The sequence below is a fragment of the Balaenoptera physalus genome (assembly GCF_965194825.1).
Source record: "Balaenoptera physalus genome assembly, chromosome: 11".
NCBI lineage: Eukaryota > Metazoa > Chordata > Mammalia > Artiodactyla > Balaenopteridae > Balaenoptera > Balaenoptera physalus.
Window position 1 is genome coordinate 25270912 of NC_138896.1, and position 17797 is coordinate 25288708.

The 17797-nt window shown below is 45.2% G+C and overlaps 1 protein-coding gene across 2 annotated transcripts in view; it reads left to right on the plus strand.

Annotated features, from left to right (window-relative positions):
* LOC309637315 (glutathione S-transferase A4-like) overlaps positions 1–16800 on the plus strand; it is a 30390-nt gene extending 13590 nt beyond the window's left edge. The window contains exons 2-5 of one of the 2 annotated variants that reach the window (XM_082411733.1): positions 3854–3959; positions 7978–8087; positions 9332–9464; positions 12197–12284. In XM_082411733.1, the coding sequence (XP_082267859.1) occupies positions 3873–3959; positions 7978–8087; positions 9332–9395 (261 nt within the window). In that variant the 5' untranslated portion in view covers positions 3854–3872 and the 3' untranslated portion in view covers positions 9396–9464; positions 12197–12284. Of the gene's footprint in view, positions 1–3853; positions 3960–7977; positions 8088–9331; positions 9465–12196; positions 12285–16196 lie in introns of those variants that run through there. The other variant, XR_014250476.1, reaches the window with a different exon arrangement.
* The last annotated feature ends 997 nt before the right edge of the window (positions 16801–17797 follow it).

The window sequence follows — 17797 nt, forward strand, 5'->3', positions numbered from 1 at the left end:
TATCTATTACTTTTATCAGTCCTTGGTCTTCACAATAACCCTCTGGGGGGGGAAGTGCAATCACCACCCGCATCTTAAGGATTAGGAGAGATGGAATAAGGTTGTACAATAGTGAGAACTCATGGCACTAAAGCCCAGAGCCCCCAACCTTTGAAAGATGGGGATAGTCACACTCACTTATCATTTCTGTTTTAGGATCCAACCCCCATGTCTAGCACAGAGTAGACTTTATATGAACGAAACCAGATCCACACCCGAGTATGTTACTGAACCAAACTTGGGTCCACTCGCCCATGTGCAGTAAAGCCAATCTACTGACACTGGGTTGTGGTGAAGGAAGATGCAGAGGTTTATTGCAGGGCACCGAACAAGGAGTCCAGAACAGCTAGTGCTCAAAATGCCCAAACTCACCAATGGGTTTCAGCAAAGCATTTTTAAAGACCAGATGAGGGAGGGGTGTCCCAGGGTATGGGATCAGCTGGTGCCCGATTCTCTGATTGGTTGATAGTGAGGTAAGGGGGTGGTGTCACATTATCAATCCCTAGGCAGCCAGTAGGTCTGGGGGCTATGTGCTCATGATCATCAGGTAGTTAATTTCTTCCATTTGGTGGTGGTTTTAGCATCTGTAGAACAACTCAGGAATGTCTATCAGATACTATTATCTAGGTACTTCAGAGAGGAGCGATAGCAGAGGATGGGGGCAAAGAGGTCTGTCCTGGGAAGGTCCCATAGGGTCCTGCTGGGTTACAAGCCCTCAGCTTTCTCAGTGTTCATTCCCTTGGACAGGCCAGAGTGGCTGTTATCCACTTCCAGGGGGTTATACCCCAGGGAGTCCAGGTTTCCCTCTCACTCAGTGACTCTCCCCTCCCCATGGAAAATACAACATTCCATTCCTAGCACCTAGACTGCTATCCATTTGTCCGATGTTGCTGGGTTCCCACTGATTCCACCTCCAAGGGTCCATATCTCTACATCCCTTTGAATGTCGACCCTGCCATGCCAACAAGAAGGTTGCCCCATTCTTAATAAGTTTAGGATAGCATTTTGCTGCCAATCCTTTTGTCTGAGAGAGTTTGGTATTATTGGCACCAGGCACAGCCATTGGTAGATCACTCTTGACTGGGTCTCTGGAACAAATATATAGTCTGGAGCCTCCAAGTCATGATACTCGGTGACCGTGTGAGGTACCTGTCTCCTCAGGTACCTTGCGCACGGGCAATGCAGGGCGGGGAGTTTTCATCTCTCTGGGTTTCAAATCACTAAGAGAATAACCAGCCAGAAGAAAGACTTTTCAGCCTGCATTTTAAGCACGCACTGCTCAGAAACAGCTTTCTGGAGGCTACCAGAAATGATCATATTTGGATCCACAGTTTCTAAACCAAAGGATAACTTTCCACTTTGGCTAACTGGGGTAGCAGAATAGAATCGCTGTAAACAGAGATTTAGCAGGATTTCCTTTGTCCCATTGAATTTATTTCAAACAGAATTTGGACTAGTTAAACATTTCATGGAGACAGAACGACAGGAATCAACCTCAGACCAGCCCCAGCCAGACTTAGAGCCTCATCCCCATCTCTCTGGGCAGGTAGAGGGAGTCAAATGGTGCAGCTCTGTGCAGTCAAAGGAGAGTGGAGAGACGGAGTTTCCCAAGTGAGACGCTGATATTTAACTTCACCAGCATTGCTTTATTATTATTTCTTTTTTGGCCGCACTGCACGGCATGCGGGATCTTAGTTCCCCAACCAGGGATCGAACCCATGCCCCGTGCAGTGGAAGTGCAGAGTCCTGACCACTGGACCGCCAGGGAATTCCCAGTATTGCTTGATTTTTGTCTGAAGCTGCAGGATGCCTGGGGACCTGGAGGGGATCCTTTGAGGGAGGGCTTGAATCATTTGTCAGTTGCCCAGTTTCTTTTGCCTTGCTACCTCCTGACACCCGGTCAGGACCTGGAAGCTGGTCCACCTGGAATGTGAATAACCCGGGCGTGGGAACCCACTGTGTGTGTGTGTGTGTGTGTCCTTTGCCATGTTGGTGAATTCCTGTGCCCTCCTCCTTTTGACTTCTAAGAGTGTGAGGGGCTACTTCTCTTTGGTCCTTAACCATCCTACGAGGGACTCTCCAGGAGATCAGGGAATTCAGGAGTTATCTTGTTGGGAGGAGGTTAGAAGACACAGTCGCCATTCTCCTCTTCTCATATTTTCTCCACATTTACTTTACTATAAGATTCATTTTAAGGTTTTTCAGTAGTGAGTTGCTGGCCTTAAACATAGCTCCTCTAATCAGAGAATTGTGGTGCCTTTTTAATCACTGTGTCTCCCAAGACAACAAAGTGGTGGGTTTTCAGGAAGCTCCTTTAATTGTCAACCTGCCGTAGCTAAAGAGGCAATTTAAAAGGAATGAATCTGGACAAAAACCGAACATAGGCAGTGCCCCGGGGGTGGCAAGACCCCAGCGAGAAAGGAATCCAACTCCTCCAAGAGTTCAGCTGTAAATCCAACACAGAGGAGAAGCGGACGGTTGTGAGGGAAAATGACTTCAAAACACCTGCAAGACTTTGGGAACCCGAGTGACTTTGTTGTCTTAGGATTGTGGGTATTAACACTACGTTTCTCATCATAAACTGAGCTACTGGTATTCTTGTTGTTTTTACTTCCTTGTGAGTTTGTTAGTGCAGGCAGCATCCTCAAGTGGGACCCTGGCTAGGGCGTGATGTGGGGCCGTCTGGGGCTCACCTGGCAGAGGACCACGGTGAGTGCTGCTCTGCTCGGGAAGCTGAGGGCGGCCTCCCCCTCCATGCGCTCACCCTGACCCTCCCTGAGCACCTCCGAGCGCCTTGTGCCAACAGCTGGCATTGTTGCCGTTTTCTTGCAGGATGCATTGTTGCATCTGGGGTCAGAGGGGTAAACGTGAGAAAAGAAGATCCTGCCACCCTCTTAGTTGGTATAGAGCTTTAGTATATTCAAAGCACTTTACCTTTATGTTATCTCATTTGATCCCCTCTATAATCCTGGCAGGGGTCACTAACATAATAGCCACAGTGACTCTTGCAACCACGAGATAGAAAGTGCCACTGGGTACACGTGCGTTATCACTATACTCTGCTTGAAAAGGCCGCAGGTCACTTAGCGTAATTCTTCTCAGTTACAGATGAGGGCATGCAGGCAGACAGAGGTTGAGGGAATTGGACTTGAGGTTACCCAGCTCCTTGGTGGCCGGGTAAGGACTAGATCTTGGTCCTGTCTCAGTCTGCTTCTGTGCTTGTCCCAGCATCAGGAAAATCTCGTGACAGAAACGAAGGAGTCCCCAGTTCCCACGGATCATTTCCAGCCCAACAGGTCCAGCTCCTTCCCACTGTTAGAAAAGATTCCTTTTGCAGGGTCATTCATGAAACCATCCTATTAACCCCTGGTTCCTTTCTCAAAATACCAGAGGCAGGCTCTCGAATCTACAGAACACAGATATCTTGATAGGTATAGTTTGTTCTTCCCTTTTTCTTAAATTGTGAGATAGAGCATACATACAGGAGAGTGCAAAAACATTTCTATACAGTTTAAAGACTAATTATAAAGGCTAATTACTAATTCTGCTTCAGAAACAGAACATTATTAGCATCCCAGAACCCCACACATCCCCCTCCCCAATCACAACCCCCATTCTCCTTACTAGAGATAACCACCATCTTGTATCTGTGATAATTACTTTCTTGCTCTTCTTCCTAGTTTTACCTCCTACGTATGCATCCCTAAATAATAGTTTTGTTTCACCAATTTTGGAGTTGTTTTTAAGTGGAGACACACCATACAGTCTGTGTTAGTTTGTTCTTTAAACACATTTCTCTTATTTTGCCCTTCAGAAAACCCAAGCCAGGAGTCATGGTGGCCAAACCCAAGCTCTGCTACATCCATGGCCGGGGCAGGATAGAGTCAATCTGCTGGCTGCTGGCTGCAGCTGGCGTGGAGGTTGGTTCCTGATTGGGAAAGGGAAGGAGGGTAATCTGGGCGAGACTGATGTGGTCCCCTTCCCCCTTCAAAAGTCAGGATGGTGCCTTCAAGTTGTATCCACTCTTTCCTTTCCAACTGCCTTCCTTTGTAAGAGGTGAAGGAGGGATCACAGTCTTCTGCTTAAACAGGGGTACGAAGGGGGAAGCCTAGGGAGGTGTTCTGGAAGCTTTGTGAGCCTGGAAAGATCTTGATGGATCACAAGACAGAGGAGAGAGAGGAGGCCCGCATCTAAATCATTCTCTAGGTTGGGACCAGCTGATTTCCTGGGGTCTTTCCAGCTCTGGTCGGCACCTCAATCATGTTCTACCCATGACTGCCCACCAGAACCTTAGGCCCAGCTGCAGCCTGGCCCCCCCTTGACCTTCCTCTGAAAGTTCTGCCCCACAGGGATTTTTCCTTAACTCTGAACTCCTTCTCGTTGACTTCTCTGTAGATTTTCACAAGTGCTTTGGAATTGTTTTGTTTCATGCAGGTGTAGACTCCCTTGTCCCTATTTGAATATCATCTCCTCTAGAACATGGACGTAGGACTTTCTTTATTTTGCTTTGTTTTACTCACCTTATCTTACCCCCATCTCAAGGTCTGGGGGATAAAAAGGTCACTCTCTCCCACAAAAGCTTTGGAAACTCCATCAGTAAATGATGATACGCCCACCTGAATAATGATCTTCGGATCCCTTTCATTGACTATGTGAGCATCAAAGAAAAACTTAATTTGACCCGATATGGAGGGAGAAAACACAGAAGAGAGAGAAGAAAGAGAGGAAAGGGAAGAGGAGAAATCACTGGGGAAGTTGGAGGAAAGGACAAGAGTTTGGAGAGAAGGCAGAGCTAAGATGAAGAAAAGGAAAAATATGAATGGGGGCTTGGGGATATCCTTTAAGTAGGCAACAGCCAAAAAGGGATGCCAGTCCCATGTCAGTCTAAGCTACTCTATACACACGCTCTGTCAGAATTTTCAACTATGTGGTAGATAGCTTTGTGGTTCCTTTTAAAGTTTTCATTCTGGAAGCCGTTGGGAATTTTATACTGTGAGCATTTCTTTTCTCCCTCCCTCCCTTCCTCCCTTCTCTTTCTTTCTTTTCTCTCTTTCTTCTTTCTTTCTCTATCTCTCCCTTTCTTTCCCTCCTTCCTCCCTCCCTTCTCTTTCTTTCTTTTCTTTCTTTCTCCTTTCTCTATCTCTCCCTTTCTTTCCTGCTTTCTTTCTTTCTTCCTCTCTCTCTCTCCCCCCCTCCTTCTCTTTCCTTCTCTCTCTCTCCTTCTCTCACCTTAAGGTTATAGCAATGTCTCTATCCTTTGTTTAGTTTGAAGAAGAATTTCTTGAAACTAGAGAACAATATGAGAAGTTGCAGAAGGGTGAGCCTAGATTTATTCAGTGTTATCTTATCGGAAGAAATACAAATATGTTCTTGGAAATATTCATTTCAACACAGAGCTCTGGAATGACAACCATTAGAAAAGTCCCCCAGTGTGACTGCTAACACTGACTGTTCGCTGTGTCCCTGGCACAGAGCTAAATGTGTCACCAGCACTACCTCCTTAGCCTTCATAAAAGCTCCTCAAGTAGGTTATGATTCTGGCTTCGACTAGATATGATAGCCTGGGTTGACCCAGTGCCAACTGGTTCAATAATCCCCATCCCACCAGAGAATCCTTCAAGAATTCTTTACAATGATCCAGTGGGTTGGAGGAGAGGGAGTAAAAGGGAGGGTGAATTGGACCGAAGATGTTCTCTGGTTCTCATGGTTCCTATTCACTTTTTCTTAGTGGTTTTAGCAGATTAACAGACACCGTTTTACAAGGTCACAACTGTGGAATCAAAACTATAGAAAAGATCCAAATTTGACTGAATTTAGAAGAAGTCCTTAATCCTTACAATTCCCCAGAAAATTTTCTCACACTGGGAGAGAAGACTGGTGAGTTCCCAGTCCTTCTTAAACTTCTAACAGCCATAATGTGATTGATATTTTCTTTATCTAAGGAAACCCGGTGTCCCTATTGTTGCTGATAAATAGTCATGAAATTAACACATTATTTTTTAAGAAAGACATTCAGCAAGTCATCAACAGACTTAGTGTTTACCAACTGCATAGCTTTGGGCAAGGCCTTTAATTTCTCTGCATCCCGTCTCCCTGCCATAGAATAACAGAATCTCTCTGGTCCTGGATTGTAGTATGCCGGGAGATCTCATTGAGGGGGAAGACATGCTTAGCCCTTCCCAATTCTTGTCCAGGACCTTTATTATCTAGAATACCTCTGAAGTGCTTCTTCCCCTCTTCCTCTTTATTTCTGCCCCATTTTACTCTAAATAAGGACAGTCACATAGCAGTGGTTAAATACCTATGTACTGAATAAATAAATGGACGTATCTCCATGAACTCTCCCATGATCAATCTGGTAGGAAGTGCTCCCTAACAGCCTAAGAAATGCTCCAGCCCTCCCTGAGTCTGTGATGCTGCTACTGTGCTTGGGACACCCTCCTGAGCATTGCTGTTATTTGTAAACAGGGACAGCCAGAGAGAGCACTGGGCCAGGAGTCAGGAGGCCACTTCTGCCGGCTTAGCTGTCCCCTCTGGGTTTGAGCAAGTCACTTTGCCCCCTTGGCCTCCACAGTACCATCGTTTATAATATGAACAACTTGAACTAAATGATCTCAAAAATCCTCTCCTGCATTCTTGATGTGAGATTTTTTTTAATCCTTCTGAAGAGGACGATCAGCTCTTAGAAGCAGAGATCATTTCTAATGGCTGTTTGCATCACTGATAAGCAGAAACACAGAGCCCAGCTTTAGATGTTCCTTCAGTTTTGGACAAATGTAGAACTGCCTCTAGGAAATGGAGGTTTTGCAGTGTCTCCATTAACAACAGTATTGATATTTCCAAAGTATGGTCACAAGTATGATTCCACTCAAAGAAACTCAGTAAGATGGACAGGACAGATACTTTTACAGATCATAAAACAGGCTCAGAGAAATTGAAGACTTGCCCAAAGTCCTCTATCACCCCATGAGACAGGGACACTGGCTCCCTGGAAAGCTGTCACTGGTGCCTGTGCTGGTTCTCTTCCACCATGTTCCCACCTCTCATTAAGCCAAGTAGGAACAGTATTGGAAGTTGGGGGAATTAACTGTGGCCTTTGCCGATGCACTGGTGAAGTCTGGCTCCTATACTAGGTAAAATTCCTTATCCTCATTAATGTACAGGTGTGAGTGAAAATTTAAAGGCTGCTCATTTCTTCAAGACCCCATGAAAAGAGCACTATATGTAGTACATCTTTAAATGCATTATTTATATAGGCAGTCACTGACAGAGAAGAAAAATTTGATTTTACTGAACATTGATTGTTGACAGTATTGTGTTTTACTTATGCTATCTTGTTTCATCCTTTCAAAATCCTGCTAGTTGGGTATTATGACCATTTTAGAGAAAATGAAACTGAAGCTCAGATAAGTCATTTACATGAAGTCACATGGCCGGGAAGGGCTAAAGCTGACATTCGGACCCAGGACCTGGGTTCTTGCTGTCACGTCCATCCTGCTGCCGTGTAGACCTAGAGTGACACCTGTTGTGCTTTTTAAAGAATTAAGACTCCATCCCTGATCAGAATATCTGGAGGGTGGGGTGAGTATTTTTAACAACCCACCTCTTCCAGGTGATTCTTATACACCTGAAACTTTGAAAACCAAAAGCACTTATACCATAACACAGTCAGAGTAAATGTAGAAAGCTTTAAAATAATCATGATTAACCAACACACAAAAATTCATGAAACCATCAAGCAAATCTCACATTTTCCATGAAGCAAATGGTAGACATTTCCTCAACAACTGGGGGCTCTAACTCACCACTTTGGATGAAAACGAATAACCACAATGAAATTAGAAGTGGACCCTCCTGCAGGGTGACCACAACCATGGCGGGAGAGTATCTTAACCTCTCTTCACTCAAACCACAGATGGATGCCTGCTTTTCCGCCAGGTGCATCTGGTTGAAATTGACAGAATGGTGCTGACACAGACAAGAGCCATCCTCAGCTACCTTGCTGCTAGGTACAACTTGCATGGGAAGGACCTGAAGGAGACACTCAGGTACCAGAGTGTTCATGCCTGTACTTGGTTCTTAGCCAAGCTCTGTGATCCTGCACCAACTGAGACCCAGCTCAGATGTAACCCTTCAGCCTGGATGGAGGGGAGGAGGCAAGGGAACAGGGGGAGATGCTTGTGCTACAACAGCATGTCTTGTGCATACTCTGAATACCTGCTCCAAGTTTCCCCTTCTACTCTTCATCACAATTTGCATTCAACATTCTCGTATTCTCTCCCCACTCCTAACAAAGTATGTTCTCATCAAATGACCTGGTAAACTATTCTGCATGAAGGTGGAAATGACTGACTCAGCAAACAAATATTGAGCATTGTATCAATGATCAATTACTGCAAATAACGCTGTATAAGGTGTCACCTTGAAGCCCAGTGACTTAAATCAGCAAGGATGATTGCTCACCAGTCTACGGGTCATCTGGGTGTCAGCATTTCTGGGCCAGGCTTGACGTATCTTGGCTGGACTCACTCCTATGTGGTCAACCGGTAGTCAGCGAGGAGACCCTGGTTGGGGTGTTAGCTGACTATCAACTGTGGGGGGCAAATGGCCCCGTGTTTCTCAGTCTCTCATCCTGAGCTTGTTCTCCTGGTAGCCAGGCAGGGTTGTCAGAGAGGGTGAAAGCACACAGGCTCTTAGGTTCTAGGCTCAGAACTGGGACCTCATCCTATTAGTCAAAGCAAGTCATGAGGTCAGCCCAGGCAGCAGACCCCATCTACTGATGGGAAGAGCTGCCACATTTTATCACAAATACTGAAGGGTGAAGATGAGTGGCCACGGTTTCTGTTTTTGTTTTTGTTTTTGCATTTATACACCACAGGCATCCACTCTGTGCTGAGCACTGGCTGAGGATGATTGGGTCTTCCTCCCAGGAATAGTTTGGTTTCACCGGAGATGAGTAAACTTAAGACAAAACAAAGACTTGAAACTATAAAATTCTATCTGGATTTGCAGTCAGGGGACCTGTTTAGTAGTATATCTACGTATAGCACAGGGAACTATACTCAGTATTTTGTAATAACCAATAAGGGAAAAGAATCTGAAGAAAAAATAGATATATGTATGTATAACTGAATCACCCAAAACTAGCACAACATTGTAAATCAACTACCTCCATTAAAAAAAAAAAAAAAAGTCATTTCCCCAGTATCTAATTGCACCAGAAAAAGTGGCGGATCAGGAAACCCCATACTCAAAGGTTCCTCTCGGATCGAGAGTCCACCTGTCTTGTCAGGATCTACATGTATGCCGATGGCATCCTGAACCTTATGATGATGGTGGCGCTGGCTGCGCTCTAACCCCCAGAGGAAAACCCGGCTTTAATTGTGAAGAAAGCTAAAACCCGGCATTTCCCCGTCTTTGAAAAGGTAGGCTGCAGGGATCTATTTGGCCGAGGCGGGTGTGGCACAGGGTCCGGGTCGGTGACAGCTGCGCGCTCAGATCCTACTGCGGAGAGAAGGGCGGGGCGGGGCGGGGGGCAGGGCGGGGCTGACATCTAAGATGGCCCCCCAAGTCCCCGCCTCCCAGGGCCCTCCAACCCCCTCAGCCCAGTAGGCAGTGGGGGAGGGGCGGACGAGAACTGGGGGAGGGCGGTGCACAGCGCAGCAAGTCCCCTCTTCCACCGCCAGGATCCAGGACTGTGATATTTCCTACTGCTGATGAGAATAAAGAGTGAAATCTGAAAAACCGGAAGCTCTGTTGGAGCTGTACTGCATTTGGACCAAAATTGTAATAAGGATCCCAAAACAAAGTGTAATTATGGAACCTCTAACCGAACAGAATTGGAATAAACCAAGGGCGATGAAAGGATATGAGATATCTGTTCTGATAGGATTTTTAGGAAGTAAAATCTTATGGAGGGAGAAAGAATAGATTATTTTGATTTCTAGCATAAACATTTAGTGCTTTCCATTTCTTGTAGTGCTTTGAGTGTGTTTTTACTGAAGAAGCAAGGCTGACAGGTCTGCTTGTGTTGTTTTCCTCCCCAGCTCCTACCAGACCATTCTGCCCCGTTAAGTCCCCCTGATGCCAGGGGTCCCCATGAAGCCCCTCAGTTGCTCAGAGCCTCTGCTCAGAGTATTACCAAACACAAGTTCATGTGCCCAATGCACAGTGAGGCCAAACAAAGCAAAACGTGGGAGTTTGGAGCAAAAAAAAGGTTTATTGCAGGGCCATTCAAGGAGATAGGTGGCTTGTGCACCAAAACCCCGGAACTCCTCAAAGGGTTTCAGCAAAGCACTTCTAAAGGGAAGGTGAGGGAGGGGCATGGTCAGTTGTTGCAAACTTCTTGGTGTAGGAATCCTTTGTTCTTGCAGCTGTCCAGTAGGTCAGGTCACAATGTTCCTGTAAACCTTCAACAAGACAAATGTTATTCTCTGTTCTGCAACTCTTTATCTCTATATGAATGGACTCTTAAAGGTTACAGCCCTGAAAATAGGCTATCCTGTATATTTCAGGCCACAGGCAACATTCTTTTGCAAAAGGTGCAAAGCCAGCATGACTAAGCACAGGAAAAGGACCAGGTCTAATATGGAGTCAGATTTGTTCTGCCTTATTACAAGACAGCACTGCCTCTTTCCTGATGTGTTGCCCAGCCTCAGACCTCTCTCTATGATTCCTGCCACTGCCAGACCTTACCTGGCTTCTATTCCAATTCCTTACAAACATTTTCTCTAATAGGTGACCATAGGTTTTGTAGTTTAAGAGTAGCAATTTTTAATTATTAAAAAAGACATTCACATAAACCAAAAGAAGAAAAGAAAGAAAAAAAAGAACAGTAATCCTACCAGCCAAATGTTTCTGCCTTAGACTTCCTGACGTCTTATTTTACATTTTCCTCCCAAATGGCATCATACTAAATATTGTTCTGTGGCCTGCTTTTAACATTTTTTTACATGTCAATACATGTATGTGTTTATTTACATGTCAATATTCTTCTGCAATATCATTTTATTCCCTTTTATTTTCATTAAGCAATAGAGTCACATCTTTTTGAAAAATCAGAACTAATATAAAAAGGGCATTAATTATGGAATCTCATTCTCACCCGTGCCCTCCCACCTTCCCACCCCCATAATCTTTTTTATTGGTTTCCTGTGTACCCTTCCAGGGTTCCTATTTATGCAGATATAAGAAAATATAAATGTATGCCTATCTCCCCTCCTCCCACTTTCTCACACAAGACGGAAAATAGTGTATATTGTGTTCTGCCCTGGGCTTTTTTTTTTTTTAACTAAACAATGCAATGCATTGCATTCTCTGTCAATACAGGGATCTTCCTCCTTCCTTTTATATATATATAATATTATTTTAAATTGATGACTTATATTTCTTGCAGGGAGGTAACATAATTTATATAATCAGTTATATTTTCCTAGAAACATAGGTTATTTCTAGTTTTTCATTGTGCTAACATTCTTATAGTTATTTCATACCCATACTTATTCCCTTATAATAAATTCCTAGAACAGGAATTTATACTTCAAGAAATATGAATTTCTAGAGTTATTAATATGCATTACCTACTGGTGTCATTTTTTCTTTTTAAAAATTTATTTATTTATTTATTTATTTTGGCTGCGTTGGGGCTTTGTTGCTGCGCACGGGCTTTCTCTAGTTGTGGTGAGCAGGAGCTACTCTTTGTTGCAGTACGCGGGCTTCTCCGGGCGGTGGCTTCTCCTGTTGCAGAGCACAAGCTCTACGTGCACGGGCTCAGTAGTTGCAGCTCGTGGGCTCTAGAGCACAGGCTCAGTAGTTATGGCACACAGGCTTAGTTGCTCTGCAGCATGTGGGATCTTCCCAGACCAGGGATTGAACCCGTGTCCCCTGCCTTGGCAGGCAGATTCTTAACCACTGCACCACCAGGGAAGTTCCTCAATGATTCTTCAGTAAGAAAATTTCACTAATGCTAAACAGGCCAGCAATTGTATTACCCTTCTCAGGAATACCCAGGAAATGTGTATTGAGGATTAACTTGGAGTCAGCACTCTGGGCCTCACAAGCTGACAATCTAAGCTTCTCCCTCTCATGACAAAGTTTTGGTTTCTCTTAAAGGTTGTGACTGCTCTTGAGACCCTGATTTTACTGTTTCACATTTCAGGCATTTAAAACAAGAATCAGCAACATCCCTACAATTAAGAAGTTCCTGCAGCCTGGGAGTCAGAGGAAGCTGCCCCCCGGATAGCCACTATGTTGAAGTTGTCAGGAACATTTTGCAGTTCTAAAGGCAGCAGGCTTACAATGGCAAATTAATAAACCAATCGCAGCATCGGCTTATGTCGCCAAGCAACTGTAGATTCTAGGAGTAAAGTGTAGATTCTAGGAGTAAAGTGTCTGAAAAGAACAAAACCATATTGCCATCTGCAGCAAATGCCAATTAAATGCAATATAAAACCATTTTGGGGCTTCCCTGGTGGCACAGTGGTTAAGAATCCGCCTGCCAACGCAGGGGACATGGGTTCGATTCTGGCCCAGGAAGATCCCACACGCCGCAGAGCAGCTAAGCCCCTGCACCACAACTACTGAGCCTGTGCTCTAGAGCCCGTGAGCCTAGAGCCCGGGCTCTGCAACAAGAGAAGCCACTGCAATGAGAAGCCCGTGCACCTCAACGAAGAGTAGACCCTGCTCAGCGCAACTAGAGAAAGCCCACGCGCAGCAACAAAGACCCAATGCAGCCAAAAATAAATAAATAAATAAATAAATTTATTAAAAACAAATATTCTGATATGTGAAAGTTTTTTTAAGCTCGTCAAGTGTGGTTGATGGTTACAGTGATTATGAAATCACTGTTCTGTGTAAAGAGGCTGATATATTTCCGGCAGTGGCCTACAGAGGGCACTGTTCTTGCTGTCTGCATCAAGACCAGGACCATCGAGGGAAGAGTGAGGAGACATTTCAGGCGGCAGGATCTCTCCGACACCCACAGTGATGCTGAGTATTTGGGATAGGAAAAAAGTGGCAAATGACAAATCAGGAGTAAGATAATGGCTGACACCAGTAAATCCTAAGAGGAAGCATGGGAGACAGAGAGCGTCCGGGAAACATCATCTTGCAACCCTGAAAAAAACTTGGACAATTAAGACAACCCTATTCCACTTAACAGAGACACCTGAGGCTAGGTTTTGCTTTGGTCGAACAATTCCAAGTAACACTGAGATTAGATATAACTGAAGAATATTTATACAAATTGACCCAAAGATTCCCTAGCCTAGATATACATTCTCTAAGGGTAACTATTATGTTCTAAAGCCGTGAAATTTGGAACTCGGCCCCCGTCAGGGCTCTGTTTGGCGAGGGATGGAGAGCTATTCAGGGTGATGTTCCAGGCCCAGCTGTGGCCTCTCCTGGGGGGTCTCTGGTCTGGAGCAGGGCCCCTGCCAATGGCTTGGGGTACACAACTTTACCACTCTAAGCTGCTGCTGGGACGTCCCGCCCAGGTTACGCACTGGATCAGTTTCTGAGCATATATCCAGGTTCATGGCCTTACTTGTGAAATGACTTAATGACCCACCAGACTTCATGCTGCTTCTTCAGGACCACCATGGGGCATGACCTTCTTTATGCTATACCCTGTCCCATCTCTTCCTCCTCCCCATTCAGAGGACGGATGGACTGATCATCAGTTATGACAACCCAGGCCAGTCAGCACCCCTTGCCCAGTAAGGCCTGAGCTCCAGTCAGTCAAAGCCCAGCCTGGGGACTGCATTTAGCAAACAGCCCCATCTCATCCCCCACCTGCACAGCCATGGCCAAAAGATGGTGAAGAAGAGAGAGAGGGATGGTGTCTCAGAGGAAACCCGGCCCACTCTGTGTGGGATGACTTTTTCCTCTGACTTTCACCAAAGCCAAGAGTCTGACCTGATAGAAATTAAGTGGAAAAAGAAAAAAATTGTTTGGAGATGATTCAAAACTATAAACCAGTTTCTTTTCAGTATTATCGCATGGTCTTGATAAACAATTCAAACAGTTTGGAAGGCTTTTACAGTGAAAGATAAAATCCTTTCCTCCTTGGATTGTTTTCAAAAACAACCACTCCTGGGTCCTCCCTCACTCCTTGCCCCAGCGCCTCCCTTGAGAAGCCGAGCACCTCGTGGTTGAGTTCCCAAAGCTCTAAGCCAGGTTTGCCTTGTTCTGCTTCATGGGTTTTGAACACAAGCCCTAGGTCTGACCCCAGCCTGGCACGCACCCAAAGGCACTGACAAAGGCACAGCTCCCTAAAGCCCCAGCAGTTTTCATTGCCCGATAATCCCACTAAGTGTAACTTGCTGTCTTTATTATGAGTCCTAATCGCTTCGTCCTTCCCTATAGGGTTCTCTTTGGGCCCAGGACCTGCTACACAAGCTAGTAGGGTAACTCTGGGTGCCCAAGGAAGTGAGCCTCAGAGATCCCAATGGCCCCCAGCAATATTCAAGGTCCCACTTTTCCTCTTCCGACACCGGGGAGTCGGCTTTGGACAGAAAGAGAAGGGCAAGTGAAGGCTGTCAGCTCAAACTGCCCACTGAGATGGAGGGCGGGGCCTTGTGGGTCCTGGTCCTCTCTTCCAGGAGATGCTGGGATGGAGCTCCTGGTACCAGCCTTGCTCTCCCATTTCGGGAGTTTGGAGCTCTGACAAATGAGAATTTTTTTTCTAGGTGACTATGAATCTCCCCTATTTCAGTTAAAGCCTATTTTTGTTTGTTTGTTTGGGCCTCAGCATACAAAGAATTAAAACCTAGGCAGGGGCCCCATAATGGCCCCTCCTAACTTGATGTTGATATTTAATCATCCCTTTGAACTCTACCCTGGACATCAAATCCTGTGTTTGCTGTATGAGCTTCTCGGCACAGGGCCAGAGAGAGGAAAGTTAAGAACAAGTCAGAAATGGTTGCTCCCACTTGGTCACCAGGCCGAAGCAAAATTGGGAGAGAGGGGTTGGCTTTTGGTTTCCATTTTTTATTTTTTGGGTAGGGGAGTGGAGGGTGGTTTGCGAGTTGTAGTTGTCGCTTTTAAAGAAGGAAGGGGTTTATTTGCACATGTGTTTGAAAGTGTGAATTCAGGGACTTCAGACCATCAGGACTGCCCACATCTCATTGTGTCTTGGCCTCAGTCTCTTCCTTGTTCTGTGGTTGGCTTATCCTTGACCAGGGTGGTCCTGGGGCACTGCTACAGCCACAGTGGAACCAGGTGGAGGAGGCAAGAGAGCTTCCTCAGGGGAGTGGAGCTGGTATTACCCGGAGAAAAAGGAGAGGTGCTGGGCAGACAGAACCCCCTAGGTCCACAGCTCCCCAGTTTACAGAGAGGGAAAGTCAGGCTCAGCAGACCCCTTACCCCACAGGCTAAGCTCCCACTGTGGTGTGCGGCCAGCAGGGATTACATCCTGGTTTTAGGGATGGGACAAACTAGAGAGAGGAGCCAAATTTGTCTAAGATCACAAGCTAATGAGTGGCTCAACCAGAACTTGGATCCCGAAGTTGGGACCCATGGTCTTCTCAATATAATTGTCGGTGGCCTGGTGTTCAGTTTGGGAGACTGAAGATAGGTAAGAAATAGTGTTACTGAATCAAGTCCACTGCTCGCCACTCAAAAATCAATACTTGAGAGAGGCAAATGTTGGTAGAAAGGAAAGTTGCTTTAATCAGAATGCCAGGGACTTCCCTGGTGGTCCAGTGGGTAAGACTCTGCGCTCCCAATGCAGGGGGCCCGGTTTCCATCCCTGGTCAGGGATCTGGATCCCGCATGCATGCCACAACTAGGAGTTCACGTACTGCAACTAAGAAGCCCGCGTGCTGCAACTGAAAGACCCTGCATGCCGCAACTGAGACCCGGCGCAGCCTAGATAAATAAATAAATAAATAAATAAATAAATAAATAAATAAATGTTTAAAAAAAAAAAAATCAGAATGCCAGCAACCTGGGGAGATGGTAGACTCAATGTCCCCCCAAAACCACCTCCAAATATTCTGCTTGGCCATGAAAGTTTTTAAAGGGAAAAAGGGAAGTAATCTCAGTTAAGCATTGAGATGGGGGGTCGGAGTCGTCGCCGTCCCCCACTGTGCGCCGGCTTATGTGCAGCCTTGTCTACTTCTCGTGATTTTTCTTTAGATGCTCTCTTGTTCACACAGTTTGTTCGCAAGACTACCGAAGGGGAAGCTAGGGAAGAGATCTGGTCATCTGTTAATTACTCATTCTTCATTTCTACTTCCTTCATCTACGGAAAGAACCAACAGGTTAGGCAAGGTATTGTGTGATCAAAAATTTGAAAGGCGTGCAAGGGCCGGAGATGAGTTGAACATGAGGGTGCCTAGTGTAAGGTTAGTGTCAAGATAAAAGGGGCCTCCTGCAGAGAGCTCTTTCCTGCAAAGAGCTCTTTCCTGCCAAAAGCTGCTTAACAATAGATCTTTCTCAGCAAACTTGGACCTGGTGTTTCTATTCATAGCCCTCAGCAGCCATTATAATGCTATGATTAGTGTATTTTGTTTTTTGCCCCAAGTCCATTCCCATCCAATATCTATTGGATCCTCCCCAAATCTTGCAAGGGTGGACTTTTTTCCTTCAGATTATTACGCTATTGGAACTTGATGCATTGTTTTTTGGATAAAACTTTTTACTGAAGTAAAGCAAACAATAATAAAGGGGACAAATCTTACCTTTACAACTCAATTTTTTTTGGCTTTGTTTATACAAATGCCACGTTGCTATGTTTGAAGAAGCATCACTGAGGGATAATTGATATAAAGTGTTCAATAATGTTTAGTAAATTTAGACAGTTGTGCAAGCAGCATCTCACTTAAGCTTTAGAACACTACCCTCACCCCCAAATCTTCCCTGTTCAGGTTGATCGCTGCTCCTGCTGGGGAAATCTCTGAAGACCCTAAATCAGTTAAGGACTTTGAGGTATGATCTCAAGAAAATAGGATTTAATGCAAAAGTAAGCTGTAATTCAACTGGCAGTTTTCCCAAAGGGCAGGAATTTGCAGACTGTTCTAGTACTTGAACATGAATATTCTGGGCCCCCTAACGCAGAGCTTTCCCACCTGTGTGTCCTGGATGGGTTGCAGCTGGAGCAGTCTCTTAGTTTACCCCAGGGCTTACAAGTATTGCCATTTCTTCTCTCTGCCAGTTTGTAAAAGGTTGGGAAGTTGCCCTGGGGGCACTGATGATGGATCCTGAGTTAATAGTTTCATGAGTCAAGTCAGCTTTCAACATCACCCCACTTTCCTAGCATGGGTTCTGTGTTCATCACAGCTTCTCTCTTTTCTTTTTTTTTAACTTTTTAAATTTTATATTGGAGTATAGCCAATTAACAATGCTGTGCACTTGCAAAGCGACTCAGCCATACATATACGTGTATCCATTCTCCCCATAACTCCCCTCCCATCCGGGCTGCCACATAGCATTGAGCAGAGTTCCTACAGTAGGTCCTTGCTGGTTATCCGTTTTTAATAGCAGTGTGTACATGTCAATCCCAAACTCCCTAACTATCCCTTCCCTCCACCCTTCCCCCCCTGGTAACCATAAGTTCATTCTCTAAGTCCATCACAGCTTCCCTTGTAGATTTTTCTCCAGGGTTAAGGGTGTGTTGGTTGGCTATCAGGAGCATTCTGGTCCTCCTGGAAATTATTTTCTTCTTGTAAAATAACAGATATCTCTGGTTTGTATATATGTCTCTTATGTGTGTTTTATTGTGGTAAAATATGCATGACTTAAAATTTACTGTTTTAAC